Here is a 17,830-nt window from a genome sequence, read left to right on the forward strand (position 1 = left end):
TGCACCACACCTACTCTACAGGGAAACAAAAGGGGGAGGAGGATGAGAGGAAAACAGAGCGGGAGAGAGAGAGAGAGAGAGAGAGGCAGCTGTGAAACTGTGACATCATCTATTCCCTCCTTCATTATCTTGGTCTGACGAGATTATTTTGGAAACTAAGCTCTGGATGAAGCAGAAAGAATGATAGGCCCCTGGGCAATCATCATATTTATGAGATGCACATCTTATATTGTTCACACACCATCCCCCTGCATAATCACTGAAAATGGATTGCAAATCTGATTCTATTCAGAAATGTAACACTTGTTGGGGCTCAGTGTGTGTGATCATACACATCCTGCGTGCACGCATCCATGTAACAAAAGGAGAAAGACGTGAAACACAATCTCCTGGGAGACAAAACCAGTTTCATTCTAGCAGTGGCCTCTCTGTAGATAAACCTGTTTGAAACAACTCCCCACTCACACACACACACACACACACACACACACACACACACACACACACACACACACACACACACACACACACACACACACACACACACACACCACACACACACCACACACACACACACACACACACACACACACACACACACACACACAAGAAACCCAACTCCCAAAGCCCAACCCAACAGCTTTTTAAACTATTTGATTTGGACTCAACCACAATTGTTTTAACGTATGCTTTGTGATGTGACTCCTGTATTCTTAGAGCGCTTTAATAAAGGGTTAAACTTTCTATCTTGATCAAATAGCAAGAAAAAAAAAACACATCATTCATAGTTTGAGTTTTATTGACATTTCAACACATTTCAATTCAAGCACTATAAAACATTTTACAAAGCATTTTATATTTTTTCGACAATATTTTAATTACACTAAAGTAAAAAAATCTACTCAACTCATATACATCCTATTGATGTTGAAACAAACATCCTATAACAGCAAAAATCTCCTTTTTGACTACTAACATTCAGTGTTCTTGTCTCTATGTGATGGAACATCTTCTAATGAGGCTCAAAATAAAGTTATGGGATATCTTTTTTGTGTCAATTAATATTTCCACAAACAAAGTAATTACAAACTAAATGTACCTTTTTTCGTAATATTATTTCCTCTCCATCATGCAAATGTTTACAAAGAGGATCACTCCAACAAGATAATACAAATAAATAATACTACAAACAGACACACACACAGTTATGGCTCAGTCTCTTTTTATTTAGCAACATAACTGAAAAAACAACACCCTCTCACATGCTCACTTCTCAACCTCATGCGTCTTATAAATGACTTACATTTTAACGGTATACATTAATACAGAGATAAAATCTGAAGACAATTATAACTTAAACAGATATTGTGAATCAGTCACATAATCAGCAATCGTCTAGTTTGATAGAGGGGTTAAAAACATCTGTCTTAGACAGAAAATATTTAATACATAGCAGGCATATTTTAAATCTCACACATCATGGAGCACATGTGAGAGTATTTGACAAATGAATAGTATAAAATTGTGTCAATACTGGTGTGTATTCACATATAGTGAAATACAAAACTGCAAATATTCTAAACTTGCGTCCAAAGACAAAAACCCATGCTAAGGCCACACACTCATCATATTTACTGGAACACATTATGAGCATTGTTATTCAAGATGGCTGACTTAACTTCATGGGTCAAACAGAAAGGGAAACGTATATAAACTCCTATTTCTTTAAAACAGATTGTCCCAATTCTGCTTTCTGCTGTAGATCTAAACGTAGGCCTTGCTGCTGTGCTCAGAGCGAGTCTTGGCGTACTTCACATCGTATTCCTTCTCAACTCTGGGGGGACAGGAGCTGCAGAGGAGCCCCCCGCCCAGGATCAGCAGCCCTGCGGAGGCCCAGCCGAGGTACAGCGAGGCCCCCAGCTCCCTCCTCTGAGCGTTGGACATGACGGGGTTGTAGAAATCACGAATGATGGTGTTGGCAGTCCAGCAGATGGGGATCAGCACCATGACCCCTGCGATGATAAAGATGATTCCTGAAGCGATGGCCACTTTGCTCTTTTCCGTTTTGTCATCTATAAAGTTGGTGCACTTGCCCCCTGCCAAGCCGAGAATGAGCCCAAAGAAGCCTGCGATGATAGCGATGATGACGAGTGCCCTGGAAGCCTGGAGGTCTTGAGGCAAAGCCAGCATGGAGTCATAGATCTTGCACTGCATCTGGCCCGTGCTCTGGGTCACACAGTTCATCCACAAACCCTCCCAGATCACCTGAGCAGTGACGATGTTGGCACCGATGAAGGCTGTGACTTTCCAGGTGGGAAGAGCGCAGATGACGATGCTCCCCAAAAAGCCGATGATAGCCAGGATAAATCCGAAAATCTGTCTTCCACTAGACACCATGATGAAGCTCTGTCTGAAGACTGTGTTGCAGAGTGAGTTATTTATCTATGAGGCCGACAAAGGAGCCGGTCGAGGTTTGTATTGCCCACTTGAAGGACAAGTTGAATGTGGCTGCCTCACTTACAGGTTTAGTTGTTGAGGGAGAAATCAGAGGAGGGTTTTACCGCGGTTTCCTCTCAGCTGAAACTAGTTTGTGAAGAAATCTCACTTGACGAGATGCTTCTCAACCGATAGTGTGACACAGCGGCCCCTTTAAAGGTAACATAACTGAAAAACATACACAGTCAAGCTATGTTTCCCTTAAAAACACAAACTAAATGTTAAATGATTCACTTATAATTAAGACAGTCTTTTGTTTGGAAGATACAAATTCTACAAGAGGGACCATGTGACTAATATGTCACTGGGCTAACCTCAAAGTAAGTTTCAAAGTTGATCTTGATACATTTTAAAGGAAATTAGACTGTTTTTCACACCTGTGAGACCACACAGTTTCAATGTATTACTAATGCTGCTTTTTCATTCATGTAACTTTTAAATACAAAATAACTTCCTAAATCCACAAGTTAAGAATTTCCTCTTAAGAAATCAACATTCTTACAGTAGTTCTGAAATATGTGACATTTATTCACAGTGAATGTAAATGCTCAGAGATACTCTTCCACACTTCCTGAGTGATTACACAGCCTATCGATACTGGTACAGAGTGATGACATGAAGGTGTTGAATGCTCACATGACAGCATTCCCCCATTTCCTTCTAGCAGATGGAGGTCAGCCACAGAGCTCCACCTGTGGATGTGGCCTACTGTCTTGCAGCAGCTATGTGTTGCATTGTAATGCAAAGATTGTCCTTGAACACAATGTGACACTTTAGCACTTTGTGCTTTGTCGTGGCATTTAGGAGGAGCTGACTCATTGCAGTTTATCAAACTATAAGTAAATAAATGAATACGGAGGAAGTCTTTTTTTCAGTTCTGCATATAAGACAAGCCAATGCAGTGAATCCACATGTTTTTTAATCACAACATGTATTCAAATAATATCTGTGGGGGAAGAAAAGGAAAAAGTTCTGAATGTGAAACCTGACCTATTCAATGTGTGTTGAAAGAAGAGTACAACTAAATAAAAGGTTTTCTGATCATTTCCAAATAAGTAGCTTTAAATGTGCTGAAATATTAATATTTCACAATGTTAGTATGTATTGTGTCATATTGTTCCAGTTTTTCATTGAGGTTTATGATGTGTTTAATGTTCAAACCTATTTACTGAATTAAGAAACTCCGCTAGAATTAAAATAAAGTTTCTGGACTTCTTGGATTTGTAATACCCACCAAAGGGCGGCGCTTGTGAAACAGGCATCCTGAGGAATGAGTATTGATCTATCCAAATTAATTAATTAGAAAATTATCATTCTTTAACATGTCAACAGAAACTTAGACGTAAAATGGCATAATGCCCCACAGCTCAGTATGATGTATATTCAGAGAGTTGCGCTCAGGCAATATGGCTGCCGTGTCAAACAACCTCACGTCTGGTTCTATATATAACATAAAACAAAAGTGATTGAGTGTCGGTGCTGGATGCAGCGTTGGAGTAGGAAGATGGGTTTCTCTCCCCAGAGACGCAGCACATCACAGCACCGCCGAGCAGGAGCAGCATGGAGGAGGCCCAGCCGACGTAGATGGAGGAGCCCACCTCCCTCTTCATGCCCGCAGTCACTGAGGGGTATTTGAAGGTTGAGATGGTTGCTACTGCCGACCATCTGACTGAAGCCAGGCACAGGACGCCAGCTAGGACACACAGACCTCCACCGAGTAGACACACCTGAAAAAACAGAGGATATCAGTGATATTGAACATCAATGATCAGTGATTCTGTGCACTTCTGAAGTTGTTTGTGTAAGAATGATGAATAGCAGTACATATTGGTGTCAAGGTGGGTTTTATATTAAGGCCACAGTAGTAGTCAACAGACACACATTTCCAGCATTTGTCCAGTGTTGCAATAAATGTCAAAGTTTAGCCTTCCATGCACTGACCTAAACAGTGCACTCTACAGGCAGTTACTAAAATCAAAAGCAGAAAAGTATATTATTTTATTATTTCCAAACATTTGGATGCAACTGAAATACATAATTTAAAGGGGATTTAAAGGTGTGGAGAAAAGTGTTTTGAAAAGAAGTGAAAAAACATTACAAAGTTTAACTTTTGGTCTTGAATTTTGTATTGATTGAGCAAATAATATTGACGTTAAAATAAGTAAAATCTTAGCCACTTTAACTCGACACTCTTCCTATAGCATTCAAATTGAAATGCCCTCCATTTTCATTGTTCTGGGATAGTAAAATGTTAAAAAGTACTTTGCCATGATATATATTATTATCATCAATACAGTTTCCTTGCAGATCCCCAAACACCCATTCTTCATGATTTGAATTCAACTTCTGCACCTTTACTCATGAATGAAGAGGTGGTCGGAGGCTCTGAGGGCTCAGGTGTGGCATCACTGCAGTTGTTTCCGCCTCCTCAGAGGGGCGTTACAACGAAGCCCAGCAGGCCGGTGAAGATGGAGATCAGTGTGAGGGCACGTCCAGCCCAGATATCAGCGGTTTTGGTGATGGATGTGTGTCTACTGCACTCCATCTGCCCTGTGTCCTGAAGGATACAGTTTACCCACAGACCAGCCCACACCTAAGACAGAGACAGAAACAAATTTGGCTCAATTTTGAACATTTATAGAAAAATGTACTATCAGCAGGTTGCTTGGTACCTCACATTGCAACTTTAAGTTTTAAATATGTTAAAGTCATGTATTGGTGCATACTTCAAAAATCCTATTAGAGTCTTTTGGTATTTTATTTTTAGTCATGATGTTTAAGTTATATTGAGGAAACTGAGCTTTTTCAATGCAATGCAGCATTTTCATGTGTCAAAGTTTGCAGGACTTTGACGTCTTCAAACTTTTTTGTTTAGCTGATTCAGAATGTATTATTTAAAGTGTACAAAGTGTATTTGTTTTAGTAAAAAAAACATGGTTGATGATCAAATTTTACTTGCGAAAGTTTTTTGGGGGGTGACATAAAACTCATGAGATGCACAAAATCAACTCACCAATTGTGCCTTTGCTCCCACAAAAGATGTCTGACGCCACATCGGTAGTCCACATGTCAAACACACTCCTAAAACACCTATTTGAACCAAGGTCAAACCCCCGACTTGTAAACACTGCCCTGCCATTTGAAGACATTCAGTTATGAAGCAAAAAGCTCAAACCAAATCTAATTCACAAAATGTTCAACTGTGACCGTCTCTTTTCTTGGTTCTGCTGAAATAGATTGTAAGCAGCTCTGATCAGCTGTTGAGTTCAGAAGTCGAACGACACAAAGACTAACAAGGATATGTAAACATGGTCCAGGAGTGCACATTTACAAAGAGTATTCAAACACCACTGAGCTACAAACATAGCAAGTTATTCAGGCTTTCAAACTGAAATGGCTGATAAAGAGAACAGGTTATCCTCAAGGTTACAATTACTTCTCTTTTCTTGCATCATGTGTATCTAAACTTTTTTGGACTTGAACAATTTTTTCAGTTGTTTTAATAATGTTAGAGACAATAATGCAGAAGTGTTTAAACAAATATACAAAGTGAATTTAATGGTTTGTTAACATAAAAACATACAAAGCATGTTGGCAAAGCATGCCAAACACATTGTTCGATTACTCAATAGGGGAAAAGATTTGAAAAAGTCTACCAGAGAAATGTTTAGTTTTTTCCATGTAAAATTCAACTAATTTCACAACAACAACAAAGAGTAAACAATAACTTTTATCAAGATTTTTCTGTTTTAAGATTCTTAAAGCTATACCTACACATTTCAAGAAACAGACCGTTTGGAAATACTGTTTAAAATGATAAAACCAATCATATTTCAAACGGATTACTCTTGCATCGTCTATAGTGTTCTTCACAAATAAAAAATGATTACATAAACTCAGATCTCTGTATCAAACATCTTTTTACAGTTAACATCCTATAATATCACATTATATAATTATTGGCTCAACTTAACTTCATTTGTTCATCCTTCACTTTAAAAAACAACCATAAAAGTTGCATTCCCTGGTCATGCCATTAACTTTTCACTCCACATTTGCTACACACTTTAATAATTTACACAGATTAGAGAAACTGTCATTAGTCATTTTACTAAAGTTGAATAACTCCAGATTAAGTCCATTACAGTAAACACATTACTGCACATATTCTACAGTATATGACGAAAGGCGCCCTGTACTCTCTGTTTCTCTCTTCTCCTGGTCCTCAGCATCTGTAGGTGCTACACAGCACCCCTCCTCCAATGATGAGCAGAGCTCCAGACGCCCAGCCCACATATATGGAGGCCCCGAGCTCCCCCCTCCTCCCCGAGGTGGGCAGAGGATTGTAGAAACCTGTGATGATGCCGTGTGCCGACAAGCTGACGGGAATAACACACAGGAGGCCTGCTATAATAAACACCACACCTCCAGCCACGCCGATATTAGCTTTGTTCCGCCTGTCATCATCATAGAAGTTGGTGCAGCGGGCCCCGACCACAGTGAGCCCGATCGCCACAACGCAGACAGCGATGGAGACGCAGATCAGAGCCCTGGAAGCCTGCAGGTCTTGTGGTAAAGCCAGAACGGAGTCGTAGGCCTTACACTGAGATTGACCTGTGCTCTGGATTACACAATTCATCCATAAACCTTCCCAGAAGACCTGAGAGGTGATGATGTTTGCCCCAACGAAGGCCGTCACCTTCCACATGGGCAATCCGCAGATAAGGATGGTGCCAAAAAAGCCGATGATTCCCAAACACACACCAACAATTTGTGTCTGCATTCTGCCAAAAAACAAATCCAAGGCACGTATTTAAATTTGCCACAAAGTCAAAGAGAGCAACAAAGTCCTCCTAGAGTTAAGCTGAAGATCATTTTAAATCACAAGCTTTCACCCGGCTGTAAACGCAGCAGTGGCTGTGTTTTGCTTTCTGGTTTTGCAATGCTTGTGTAAGAGCAAAAGGGAGGAGATTGCTAGTTTGTGGATCAGGTTTCCTGCTTGTCCTGATTCCGGCTCACTGAATAAGAAGGAGGAGCCCTCATGTATGAAAGACTGCTTTGTGACCCAAAAAAAAGGCTTTAAAAGTAACAAATGTAACAATTTTGAGTAAATGAAAACTTATCTGCAGGTCAAACTTTAGCAATCACTTTAAATCCTGAGATTCTAAATAAATGCTTCAGTTTCGGAGAGAAGCATCCTACCTGAATGACCACATAGCTTAGGGGAACAAAAGAGTATCAAATTACCCGTTAAGTAATGTTCAGTGTGACAAGCTAGACAAAGATATTTTCATGAGCATAATGCTGGTTTAATTTACTGCAGAAAGAATCTTCCTTATCAATACTGGAGGCAGTTTTTATATCTAAAACACTTATAAAGTGTGGGAAAAACTCTTTCCAAAGATCAAATCATGTCTTTGCTGGAAATATGAGGCCATATCCAGCAGGTGGTCAGCATAGCACAGCTAGGCTCTTTGCTAAGCTGAACAGCAACACCGCTAGCCCGGCCCTTTCAGCAGTAGGCCTTACATTCACCAATATAGTTTTAGAGTATGTAGCAGATTTGTTTTGGTCTAGACTAAATGTAGATTTAAAAATATAGCTTCCCAATTGACTTCAGGTGATAGAAGGCAGGTTGTTAACTTTGGAGAGCGCTTAGCTAGATTTGAGCAAATAACTGGAGCTGTCATAACCAAACCACCATTTTAAAACCTCTATTCACTTAAACATGATGATCCACCTCCACAAAACAAGCAAGGTTATGGGTTCATAAAAAAGTAAAATTTATTAAAAATTAAACAGTAAAAACACTTTAAAATCATGAAGTGAACAGCCTAAACATTATAGGTCAGTCCAGTTTCCTAGAGAAAGTATATTCAAACGTAGGCTCCTCCACTGGGTGCAGAGCGTGGGGCAGAGTATTTGGCTGAGTATCCGTTGTCCTTACTCTTTGGGCACTGGCAGCAAAGAAGTGCACCTCCAATCAGCATAAGTCCTGATGCTCCCCAACCGATGAACAGTGCGGCTCCCAGCTCCCTCCTCTGAGCGTCGTTCATAATGGGGTTGTAGAAGTTTCTGATGACAGTGTTGGCAGACCAGGACACAGGGATCATGCACAGGATACTACTCACGATGAAGAACACACCTGCAGCAATGGCTACTTTGCTCTTGGCCTCCTCATCTTCAATGCAGTTGGTGCATTTTCCCCCTCCAACGGCTAGCATGATTCCCATTAAGGCCACCAAGATGGAGATCACAACCAGGGCGCGGGCAGCTTGAAGGTCGAGGGGCAGAGCCAGCATGGAGTCGTAGACCTTGCACTGCATCTGGCCCGTGCTCTGCATCACGCAGTTCATCCACAGGCCCTCCCAATAGGTCTGCGCCGTGATAATGTTGCTTCCAATGAAAGCAGACACCTTCCACATGGGCAGGGCACAGATGATGATGTCTCCAAGAAAGCCGATGATTGCCAGGAAGATGGCCAAAATCTGGAGACCTGCAGATGCCATGTTTTCTCTCTCGTCAAGCAGAAGCTAGAAGGAAATGTAGCTGTTAGAGATCTCACCTGCAGCTTTTATACCCACATGGTAGGCTGTGGTCTCTCCTGATTGGTTGTTCAAAATTGTTCAAATTGAAAACACCTGTGCTCATTAAGCGAGTGTCAGGCACCGATTGGAGGAAGTAGAAATGAATTATGATGTGAAGGTTACACATTTTTTTTAAATGTTTAGCCTTTAATACAAATATAAACTCAATCAATACATTCTGAAATACCTCAACCAATTCCCAACAATGATTTATATATTAATCTACAATATTATCTAATATTCTTTCTCTTTTTCTTGCTAGACCAAGATATTTTCAACAACGGTGAATTTAATGGTTTAATTTACTGCAGAGAAAATCTTCCTTATCAATACTGGAGGCAGTTTATATCTAAAACACTTAATTATAAAGTGTGGGAAATACACTCTTTCCCAAGATCAAATCATTTATTTGCTGGAAATATGAGGCCACAGCCAGCAGGTGGAGTTCAGTATCAACACCTTAGCACAGCTTGGCTCTTTGCTAAGCTAAGCAGCAACACAGCTAGCCCGGCTCTTTCAGTAGTAGGCCTTACATTCACCAACATTGTTTTAGAGCAGGGATGGGCAACTTGGATGGTGGTGGGGGCCACATAATGTATGTACTGGCCACCAGGGGGCCGCAGATTCACTTGGAACACACAAATTCCATGTATTGTATGTAATTAACTAATTAAGTCCGACATCTTACAATCTTTCAGGGAACATCCTCTAATAAGCTCGCTAAACAAATATCAGTTCACAGAAATGTTATTTCATTTTTACAAGTGGCATGTTTGTATTGAACAGGTTATTTAACAGTGGAATAAAACTATTTTAAACTATTGGAAAGCACGGAAAATGTGTGTGCATTAAGATTAACCATTAAGATGACAAACATGAAGTCATGAAGACTAACCCAGACATTAGTTGTCTAACTTGAACCTAGCTAAGACACTTGTAGCCTGTCTCTGCTGACGCAAGGGGAATGTCAACACAGACACCTGTCAACCCGCACTCTGCTGTTCCTCAGCGCCGCTCCCCCTCCCTCCCGCTGAAATTATGAATGAAAAGCATATAGTAATCATAGATAACACGGCAGGGTCCGTGACAGTTTGTTTTCAAATAAACAAAGTCTTGGTTATTAGAATATTAAACTTGTTTCGCCAAATTCAGATAATGCAACTTTTAAGCTTGTAACGGCATAATTACAAGCGGCAACTTAACGTTGAAGCAGGCATAACAACAGCCGGTGTTTCTTGTGAGTGTTTCCCCGGGAAACAAATACAATACACACAAACGCATAACGGTATTTGGATGCCGAACGAAATCATGTACGCTGCTCGCAACGTAACTAGGAGTCTAGTGGATAGTATCAGTACTACAAGTAAAAAAAAAAAAAAAATATATATATATATATATATATATATATATATATATATATATATTTTTAAATTAAATTGTTTATAAATTAATCTGAGGGCCGCAAAAAGAGGAGGTCGGGCCGCCATTTGCCCATCCCTGTTTTAGAGTATGCAGACTTATTTGTCTCGACTAAATGTAGATTTAAAAATATAGCTTGCCAATTGACTTCAGGTGATAGAAGGCGGGTTGTTAACTTTGGAGAGCGCATAGCTAGATTTGAGCAAATAACTGAGGAGCTGTCATAAACAAACCACCATTTTAAAACATCTATTCTATTAAACAAGATGATCCACATCCACAAAACAAGCAAGGTTATGGGTTCATACAAAAGTAACATTTATTAAAATAAAACAGTAGGAACACTTTAAAAATCATGAAGTTAACAGCATAAACATTATAGGTCAGTCCAGTTTCCTAGAGAAAGTATAGGCTCCTCCACTGGCTACGGAGCATGGAGCAGAGTATTTGCCTGAGTATCCGCTGTCCTTACTCTTTGGGCACTGGCAGCAAAGAAGTGCACCTGCAATCAGCATAAGTACTGATGCTCCCCAACCGATGAACAGCGCGGCTCCCAGCTCCCTCCTCTGAGCGTTGATCATAATGGGGTTGTAGAAGTTTCTGATGACAGTGTTGGCAGACCAGGACACAGGGATCATGCACAGGATACTACTCACGATGAAGAACACACCTGCAGCAATGGCTACTTTGCTCTTGGCCTCCTCATCTTCAATGCAGTTGGTGCATTTTCCCCCTGCAACGGCTAGCATGATTCCAATTAAGGCCACCAAGATGGAGATCACAACCAGGGCGCGGGCAGCTTGAAGGTCGAGGGTCAGAGCCAGCATGGAGTCGTAGACCTTGCACTGCATCTGGCCCGTGCTCTGCATCACGCAGTTCATCCACAGGCCCTCGAAATATGTCTGTGCCGTCACAATGTTGTTTCCAATTAAAGCAGACACCTTCCACATGGGCAGGGCACAGATGATGATGTCTCCAAGAAAGCCGATGATTGCCAGGAAGATGGCCAAAATCTGGAGACCTGCAGATGCCATGTTTTCTCTCTCGTCAAGCAGAAGCTAGAAGGAAATGTAGCTGTTAGAGATCTCACCTGCAGCTTTTATACCCACATGGTAGGCTGTGGTCTCTCCTGATTGGTTATTCAAAATTGTTCAAAGGGTTAGGGTTCAAATTGAAAACACCTGTGCTCATTAAGAGAGTGTCAGGCACCGATTGGAGGAAGTAGAAATGAATTATGTGAAGGTTACACATTTTTTTTAAATGTTTAGCCTTTAATACAAATATAAACTCAATCAATACATTCTGAAATACCTCAACCAATTCCCAACAATGATTTATATATTAATCTACAATATTATCTAATATTCTTTCTCTTTTTCTTGCTAGACCAAGATATTTTCAACAATGGTGAATTTAATGGTTTAATTTACTGGTTTAATTTACTGCAGAGAAAATCTTCCTTATCAATACTGGAGGCAGTTTATATCTAAAACACTTAATTATAAAGTGTGGGAAATACACTCTTTCCCAAGATCAAATCATTTATTTGCTGGAAATATGAGGCCACAGCCAGCAGGTGGAGTTCAGTATCAACACCTTAGCACAGCTTGGCTCTTTGCTAAGCTAAGCAGCAACACAGCTAGCCCGGCTCTTTCAGTAGTAGGCCTTACATTCACCAACATTGTTTTAGAGCAGGGATGGGCAACTTGGATGGTGGTGGGGGCCACATAATGTATGTACTGGCCACCAGGGGGCCGCAGATTCACTTGGAACACACACACACAAATTCCATGTATTGTATGTAATTATTAACAAATTAAGTCTGACATCTTCATTGACATTTTACAATCTTTCAGGGAACATCCTCTAATAAGCTCGCTAAATAAATATCAGTTCACAGAAATGTTATTTAATTTTTACAAGTGGCATGTTTGTATTGAACAGGTTATTTAACAGTGGAATAAAACTATTTTAAACTATGGGAAAGCACGGAAAATGTGTGTGCATTAAGATGAACCATTAAGATGACATAAACATGAAGTCATGAACACTAACCCAGACATTAGTTGTCTAACTTGAACCTAGCTAAGACACTTGTAGTCTGTCTCTGCTGCCGCAAGGGGAATGTCAACAGACACCTGTCAACCCGCACTCTGCTGTTCCTCAGCGCCGCTCCCCCTCCCTCCCGCTGAAATTATGAATGAAAAGCGTATAGTAATCATAGATAACACGGCAGGGTCCGTGACAGTTTGTTTTCATCTGATTTCAAATAAACAGTCTTGGTTAGAATATTAAACTTGTTTCGCCAAATTCAGATGATAATGCAACTTTTAAGCTTGTAACGGCATAATTACAAGCGGCAATTTAACGTTGAAGCAGGCATAACAACAGCCGGTGTTTCTTGTGAGTGTTTCCCCGGGAAACAAACACAATACACACAAACGCATAACAGGATTTGGCTGCCGAACTAAATCATGTACGCAGCTCGCAACGTAACTAGGAGTCTAGTGGATGGTATCAGTACTACAAGTAAAAAACAAATATATATATATATATATTTCTTTTTTAATTAATTACATTGTTTATAAATTAATCTGAGGGCCGCAAAAAGAGGAGGTCGGGCCGCCATTTGCCCATCCCTGTTTTAGAGTATGCAGATTTATTTTTGTCTAGACTAAATGTAGATTTAAAAATATAGCTTGCCAATTGACTTCAGGTGATAGAAGGCAGGTTGTTAACTTTGGAGAGCGCATAGCTAGATTTGAGCAAATAACTGAGGAGCTGTCATAAACAAACCACCATTTTAAAACATCTATTCTATTAAACAAGATGATCCACCTCCACAAAACAAGCAAGGTTATGGGTTCATACAAAAGTAACATTTATTACAATTAAACAGTAGGAACACTTTTAAAAATCATGAAGTTAACAGCATAAACATTATAGGTCAGTCCAGTTTCCTAGAGAAAGTATAGGCTCCTCCACGGGCTACGGAGCGTGGAGCAGAGTATTTGGCTGAGTATCCGCTGTCCTTACTCTTTGGGCACTGGCAGCAAAGAAGTGCACCTCCAATCAGCATAAGTCCTGATGCTCCCCAGCCGATGAACAGTGCGGCTCCCAGCTCCCTCCTCTGAGCGTAGTTCATAATGGGGTTGTAGAAGTTTCTGATGACAGTGTTGGCAGACCAGGACACAGGGATCATGCACAGGATACTACTCACGATGAACACACCTGCAGCAATGGCTACTTTACTCTTGGCCTCCTCATCTTCAATGCAGTTGGTGCATTTTCCCCCTGCAACAGCTAGAATGATTCCCATTAAGGCCACCAAGATGGAGATCACAACCAGGGCGCGGGCAGCTTGAAGGTCGAGGGACAGAGCCGGCACGGAGTCGTAGACCTTGCACTGCATCTGGCCCGTGCTCTGCTTCACGCAGTTCATCCACAGGCCCTCCCAATAGGTCTGCGCCGTCACAATGTTGTTTCCAATGAAAGCAGACTCCTTCCACATGGGCAGGGCACAGATGATGTCTCCAAGAAAGCCCATGATTGCAAGGAAGATGGCAAAATCTGGAGACCTGCAGGTGCCATGTTTTCTCTCACGTCAAGCAGAAGCTAGGGAAATGTAGCTTTTAGAGATCTCACCTGCAGCTTTTATACCCACATGTTAGGTTGTGGTCTCTCCTGATTGGTTGTTCAAAATTGTTCAAATTGAAAACACCTGTGGTCATTAAGAGAGTGTCAGGCACCGATTGGAGGAAGTAGAAATTCATTATGTGAAGGTTACACATTTAAAAAAAAGTGTTTAGCCTTTAAAGGTGGGGTAGGTAATTTTGGAGAAACCAGCTCGAGTGCGCTAGAATTTGAAAATACACAGCCGAAAAAAATCTGCCACTTCCTTACAGAGCCCCTCCAACACACACGAACGCGCACATGACCAATGAGGGCACGAGATAAGTTTGTGCACAGATGGAAGGCTGACAGGCAGGTAGGCCATCCAGTTATTTTAGCCGGGCCGGCTAAAATGATTGGTCGTGCTTTTTACAGCGCCACGGATGAAATCTTATGGATTTTTTGTCAAAGCACTTAAGATATTCATTGCTATCGTGATGTTAAGAGCATTCCATGGAATATAAGTGTATCTCGAGCCGGTTTCTCAAACTTACCTACCCCACCTTTAATACAAATATAAACTCAATCAATACATTCTGAAATACCTCAACCAATTCCCAACGATTTATATATTAATCTACAATATTATCTAACATTCTTTCTCTTGCTAGACAAAGATATTTTCAACAGTGTAATGCTGGTTTAATTTACTGCAGAGAGAATCTTCCTTATCAATACTGGAGGCAGTTGTTTTATATCTAAAACAACTAGTTATAAAGTCTGGGAAATACACTCTTTCCCAAGATCAAATCATGTCTTTGCTGGAAATATGAGGCCACAGCCAGCAGGTGGTTAGCTTAGCACAGCTAGGCTCTTTGCTAAGCTAAACAGCAACACAGCTAGCCCAGCCCTTTCAGCAGTAGGCCTTACATTCACCAACGTAGTTTTAGAGTATGTAGCAGATTTATTTTTGTCTAGACTAAATGTCGATTTGAAAATATAGCTTGCCAATTGACTTCAGGTGATAGAAGGCAGGTTGTTAACTTTGGAGAGCGCTTAGCTAGATTTTTGAACAAATAACTGGAGCTATCATAACCAAACCACCATTTTAAAACCTCTATTCACTTAAACATGATGATCCACCTCCACACAACAAGCAAGTTTATGGTTCATACAAAAGTAATATTTATTAAAATTAAACAGTAAAAACACTTTAAAATCATGAAGTTAACAGCCTAAACATTATAAGTCAGTCCAGTTTCCTAGAGAAAGTATATTCAAACGTAGGCTCCTCCACTGGGTGCGGAGGGTGGGGCAGAGTATTTGGCTGAGTATCCGCTGTCCTTACTCTTTGGGCACTGGCAGCAAAGAAGTGCACCTCCAATTAGCATAAGTCCTGATGCTCCCCAACCGATGAACAGCGCGGCTCCCAGCTCCCTCCTCTGAGCATCGTTCATAATGGGGTTGTAGAAGTTTCTGATGACAGTGTTGGCAGACCAGGACACAGGGATCATGCACAGGATACTACTCACGATGAAGAACACACCTGCAGCAATGGCTACTTTGCTCTTGGCCTCCTCATCTTCAATGCAGTTGGTGCATTTTCCCCCTCCAACGGCTAGCATGATTCCCATTAAGGCCACCAAGATGGAGATCACAACCAGGGCGCGGGCAGCTTGAAGGTCGAGGGGCAGGGCCAGCATGGAGTCGTAGACCTTGCACTGCATCTGGCCCGTGCTCTGCATCACGCAGTTCATCCACAGGCCCTCCCAATAGGTCTGCGCCGTGATAATGTTGTTTCCAATGAAAGCAGACACCTTCCACATGGGCAGGGCACAGATGATGATGTCTCCAAGAAAGCCGATGATTGCCAGGAAGATAGCCAAAATCTGGAGACCTGCAGATGCCATGTTTTCTCTCTCGTCAAGCAGAAGCTAGAAGGAAATGTAGCTGTTAGAGATCTCACCTGCAGCTTTTATACCCACATGGTAGGCTGTGGTCTCTCCTGATTGGTTGTTCAAAATTGTTCAAATTGAAAACACCTGTGCTCATTAAGCGAGTGTCAGGCACCGATTGGAGGAAGTAGAAATGAATTATGATGTGAAGGTTACACATTTTTTTTAAATGTTTAGCCTTTAATACAAATAAACTCAATCAATACATTCTGAAATACCTCAACCAATTCCCAACAATGATTTATATATTAATCTACAATATTATCTAATATTCTTTCTCTTTTTCTTGCTAGACCAAGATATTTTCAACAACGGTGAATTTAATGGTTTAATTTACTGGTTTAATTTACTGCAGAGAAAATCTTCCTTATCAATACTGGAGGCAGTTTATATCTAAAACACTTAGTTATAAAGTGTGGGAAATACACTCTTTCCCAAGATCAAATCATTTATTTGCTGGAAATATGAGGCCACAGCCAGCAGGTGGAGTTCAGTATCAACACCTTAGCACAGCTTGGCTCTTTGCTAAGCTAAGCTAAGCAGCAACACAGCTAGCCCGGCTCTTTCAGTAGTAGGCCTTACATTCACCAACATTGTTTTAGAGCAGGGATGGGCAACTTGGATGGTGGTGGGGGCCACATAATGAATGTACTGGCCCCCAGGGGGCTGCAGATTCACTTGGAACACACACACACACAAATTCCATGTATTGTATGTAATTAACAAATTAAGTCTGACATCTTCATTGACATTTTACAATCTTTCAGGGAACATCCTCTAATAAGCTCGCTAAACAAATATCAGTTCACAGAAATGTTATTTAATTTTTACAAGTGGCATGTTTGTATTGAACAGGTTATTTAACAGTGGAATAAAACTATTTTAAACTATTGGAAAGCACGGAAAATGTGTGTGCATTAAGATGAACCATTAAGATGACATAAACATGAAGTCATGAACACTAACCCAGACATTAGTTGTCTAACTTGAACCTAGCTAAGACACTTGTAGCCTGTCTCTGCTGCCGCAAGGGGAATGTCAACAAAGACACCTGTCAACCCGCACTCTGCTGTTCCTCAGCGCCGCTCCCCCTCCCTCCCGCTGAAATTATGAATGAAAAGCGTATAGTAATCATAGATAACACGGCAGGGTCCGTGACAGTTTGTTTTCATCTGATTTCAAATAAACAAAATCTTGGTTAGAATATTAAACTTGTTTCGCCAAATTCAGATGATAATGCAACTTTTAAGCTTGTAACGGCATAATTACAAGCGGCAATTTAACGTTGAAGCAGGCATAACAACAGCCGGTGTTTCTTGTGAGTGTTTCCCCGGGAAACAAACACAATACACACAAACGCATAACAGTATTTGGCTGCCGAACGAAATCATGTACGCAGCTCGCAACGTAACTAGGAGTCTAGTGGATGGTATCAGTACTACAAGTAAAAAACAAATATATATTTATTTTTTAATTAATTACATTGTTTATAAATTAATCTGAGGGCCGCAAAAAGAGGAGGTCGGGCCGCCATTTGCCCATCCCTGTTTTAGAGTATGCAGATTTATTTTTGTCTAGACTAAATGTAGATTTAAAAATATAGCTTGCCATTTGACTTCAGGTGATAGAAGGCAGGTTGTTAACTTTGGAGAGCGCATAGCTAGATTTGAGCAAATAACTGAGGAGCTGTCATAAACAAACCACCATTTTAAAACATCTATTCTATTAAACAAGATGATCCACCTCCACAAAACAAGCACG

The 17,830-nt window shown here is 40.8% G+C and overlaps 5 protein-coding genes and 2 pseudogenes across 5 annotated transcripts; all 7 read right to left on the minus strand.

Annotated features, from left to right (window-relative positions):
- Positions 1 to 868: 868 nt before the first annotated feature.
- On the minus strand, positions 869 to 2,573 carry LOC117490801 (claudin-4-like). The gene has a single exon (XM_034140620.1). The coding sequence runs from the start codon at positions 2,395 to 2,397 to the stop codon at positions 1,765 to 1,767; it is 633 nt and encodes a 210-aa protein (XP_033996511.1). The 5' UTR covers positions 2,398 to 2,573; the 3' UTR covers positions 869 to 1,764.
- Positions 2,574 to 3,493: 920 nt separating this feature from the next.
- Positions 3,494 to 5,658, minus strand: LOC117490765 (annotated as a pseudogene).
- Positions 5,659 to 6,025: 367 nt separating this feature from the next.
- Positions 6,026 to 7,456, minus strand: LOC117490767 (claudin-4-like). The gene has a single exon (XM_034140577.1). It carries the CDS (start codon positions 7,277 to 7,279, stop codon positions 6,722 to 6,724), a length of 558 nt encoding a protein of 185 aa, XP_033996468.1. The 5' UTR covers positions 7,280 to 7,456; the 3' UTR covers positions 6,026 to 6,721.
- An 801-nt stretch (positions 7,457 to 8,257) lies between these two features.
- LOC117490182 (claudin-like protein ZF-A89) lies at positions 8,258 to 9,056 on the minus strand. Its single transcript, XM_034139796.1, has one exon. The coding sequence runs from the start codon at positions 9,003 to 9,005 to the stop codon at positions 8,373 to 8,375; it is 633 nt and encodes a 210-aa protein (XP_033995687.1). The 5' UTR covers positions 9,006 to 9,056; the 3' UTR covers positions 8,258 to 8,372.
- A 1,740-nt stretch (positions 9,057 to 10,796) lies between these two features.
- On the minus strand, positions 10,797 to 11,586 carry LOC117490172 (claudin-like protein ZF-A89). Its single transcript, XM_034139787.1, has one exon. It carries the CDS (start codon positions 11,534 to 11,536, stop codon positions 10,886 to 10,888), a length of 651 nt encoding a protein of 216 aa, XP_033995678.1. The 5' UTR covers positions 11,537 to 11,586; the 3' UTR covers positions 10,797 to 10,885.
- Positions 11,587 to 13,352: 1,766 nt separating this feature from the next.
- On the minus strand, positions 13,353 to 14,093 carry LOC117490194 (annotated as a pseudogene).
- A 1,182-nt stretch (positions 14,094 to 15,275) lies between these two features.
- On the minus strand, positions 15,276 to 16,064 carry LOC117490171 (claudin-like protein ZF-A89). The gene has a single exon (XM_034139786.1). It carries the CDS (start codon positions 16,022 to 16,024, stop codon positions 15,392 to 15,394), a length of 633 nt encoding a protein of 210 aa, XP_033995677.1. The 5' UTR covers positions 16,025 to 16,064; the 3' UTR covers positions 15,276 to 15,391.
- Positions 16,065 to 17,830: the final 1,766 nt, after the last annotated feature.

Source organism: Trematomus bernacchii, unplaced genomic scaffold, assembly GCF_902827165.1.
Source record: "Trematomus bernacchii unplaced genomic scaffold, fTreBer1.1, whole genome shotgun sequence".
NCBI lineage: Eukaryota > Metazoa > Chordata > Actinopteri > Perciformes > Nototheniidae > Trematomus > Trematomus bernacchii.

Excerpts from the sequence above, each read along its gene's own strand:
- LOC117490801 (XM_034140620.1), bottom strand. The coding sequence starts at position 2,397 with ATGGTGTCTAGTGGAAGACAGATTTTCGGATTTATCCTGGCTATCATC.
- LOC117490767 (XM_034140577.1), bottom strand. The coding sequence starts at position 7,279 with ATGCAGACACAAATTGTTGGTGTGTGTTTGGGAATCATCGGCTTTTTT.
- LOC117490182 (XM_034139796.1), bottom strand. The coding sequence starts at position 9,005 with ATGGCATCTGCAGGTCTCCAGATTTTGGCCATCTTCCTGGCAATCATC.
- LOC117490172 (XM_034139787.1), bottom strand. The coding sequence starts at position 11,536 with ATGGCATCTGCAGGTCTCCAGATTTTGGCCATCTTCCTGGCAATCATC.
- LOC117490171 (XM_034139786.1), bottom strand. The coding sequence starts at position 16,024 with ATGGCATCTGCAGGTCTCCAGATTTTGGCTATCTTCCTGGCAATCATC.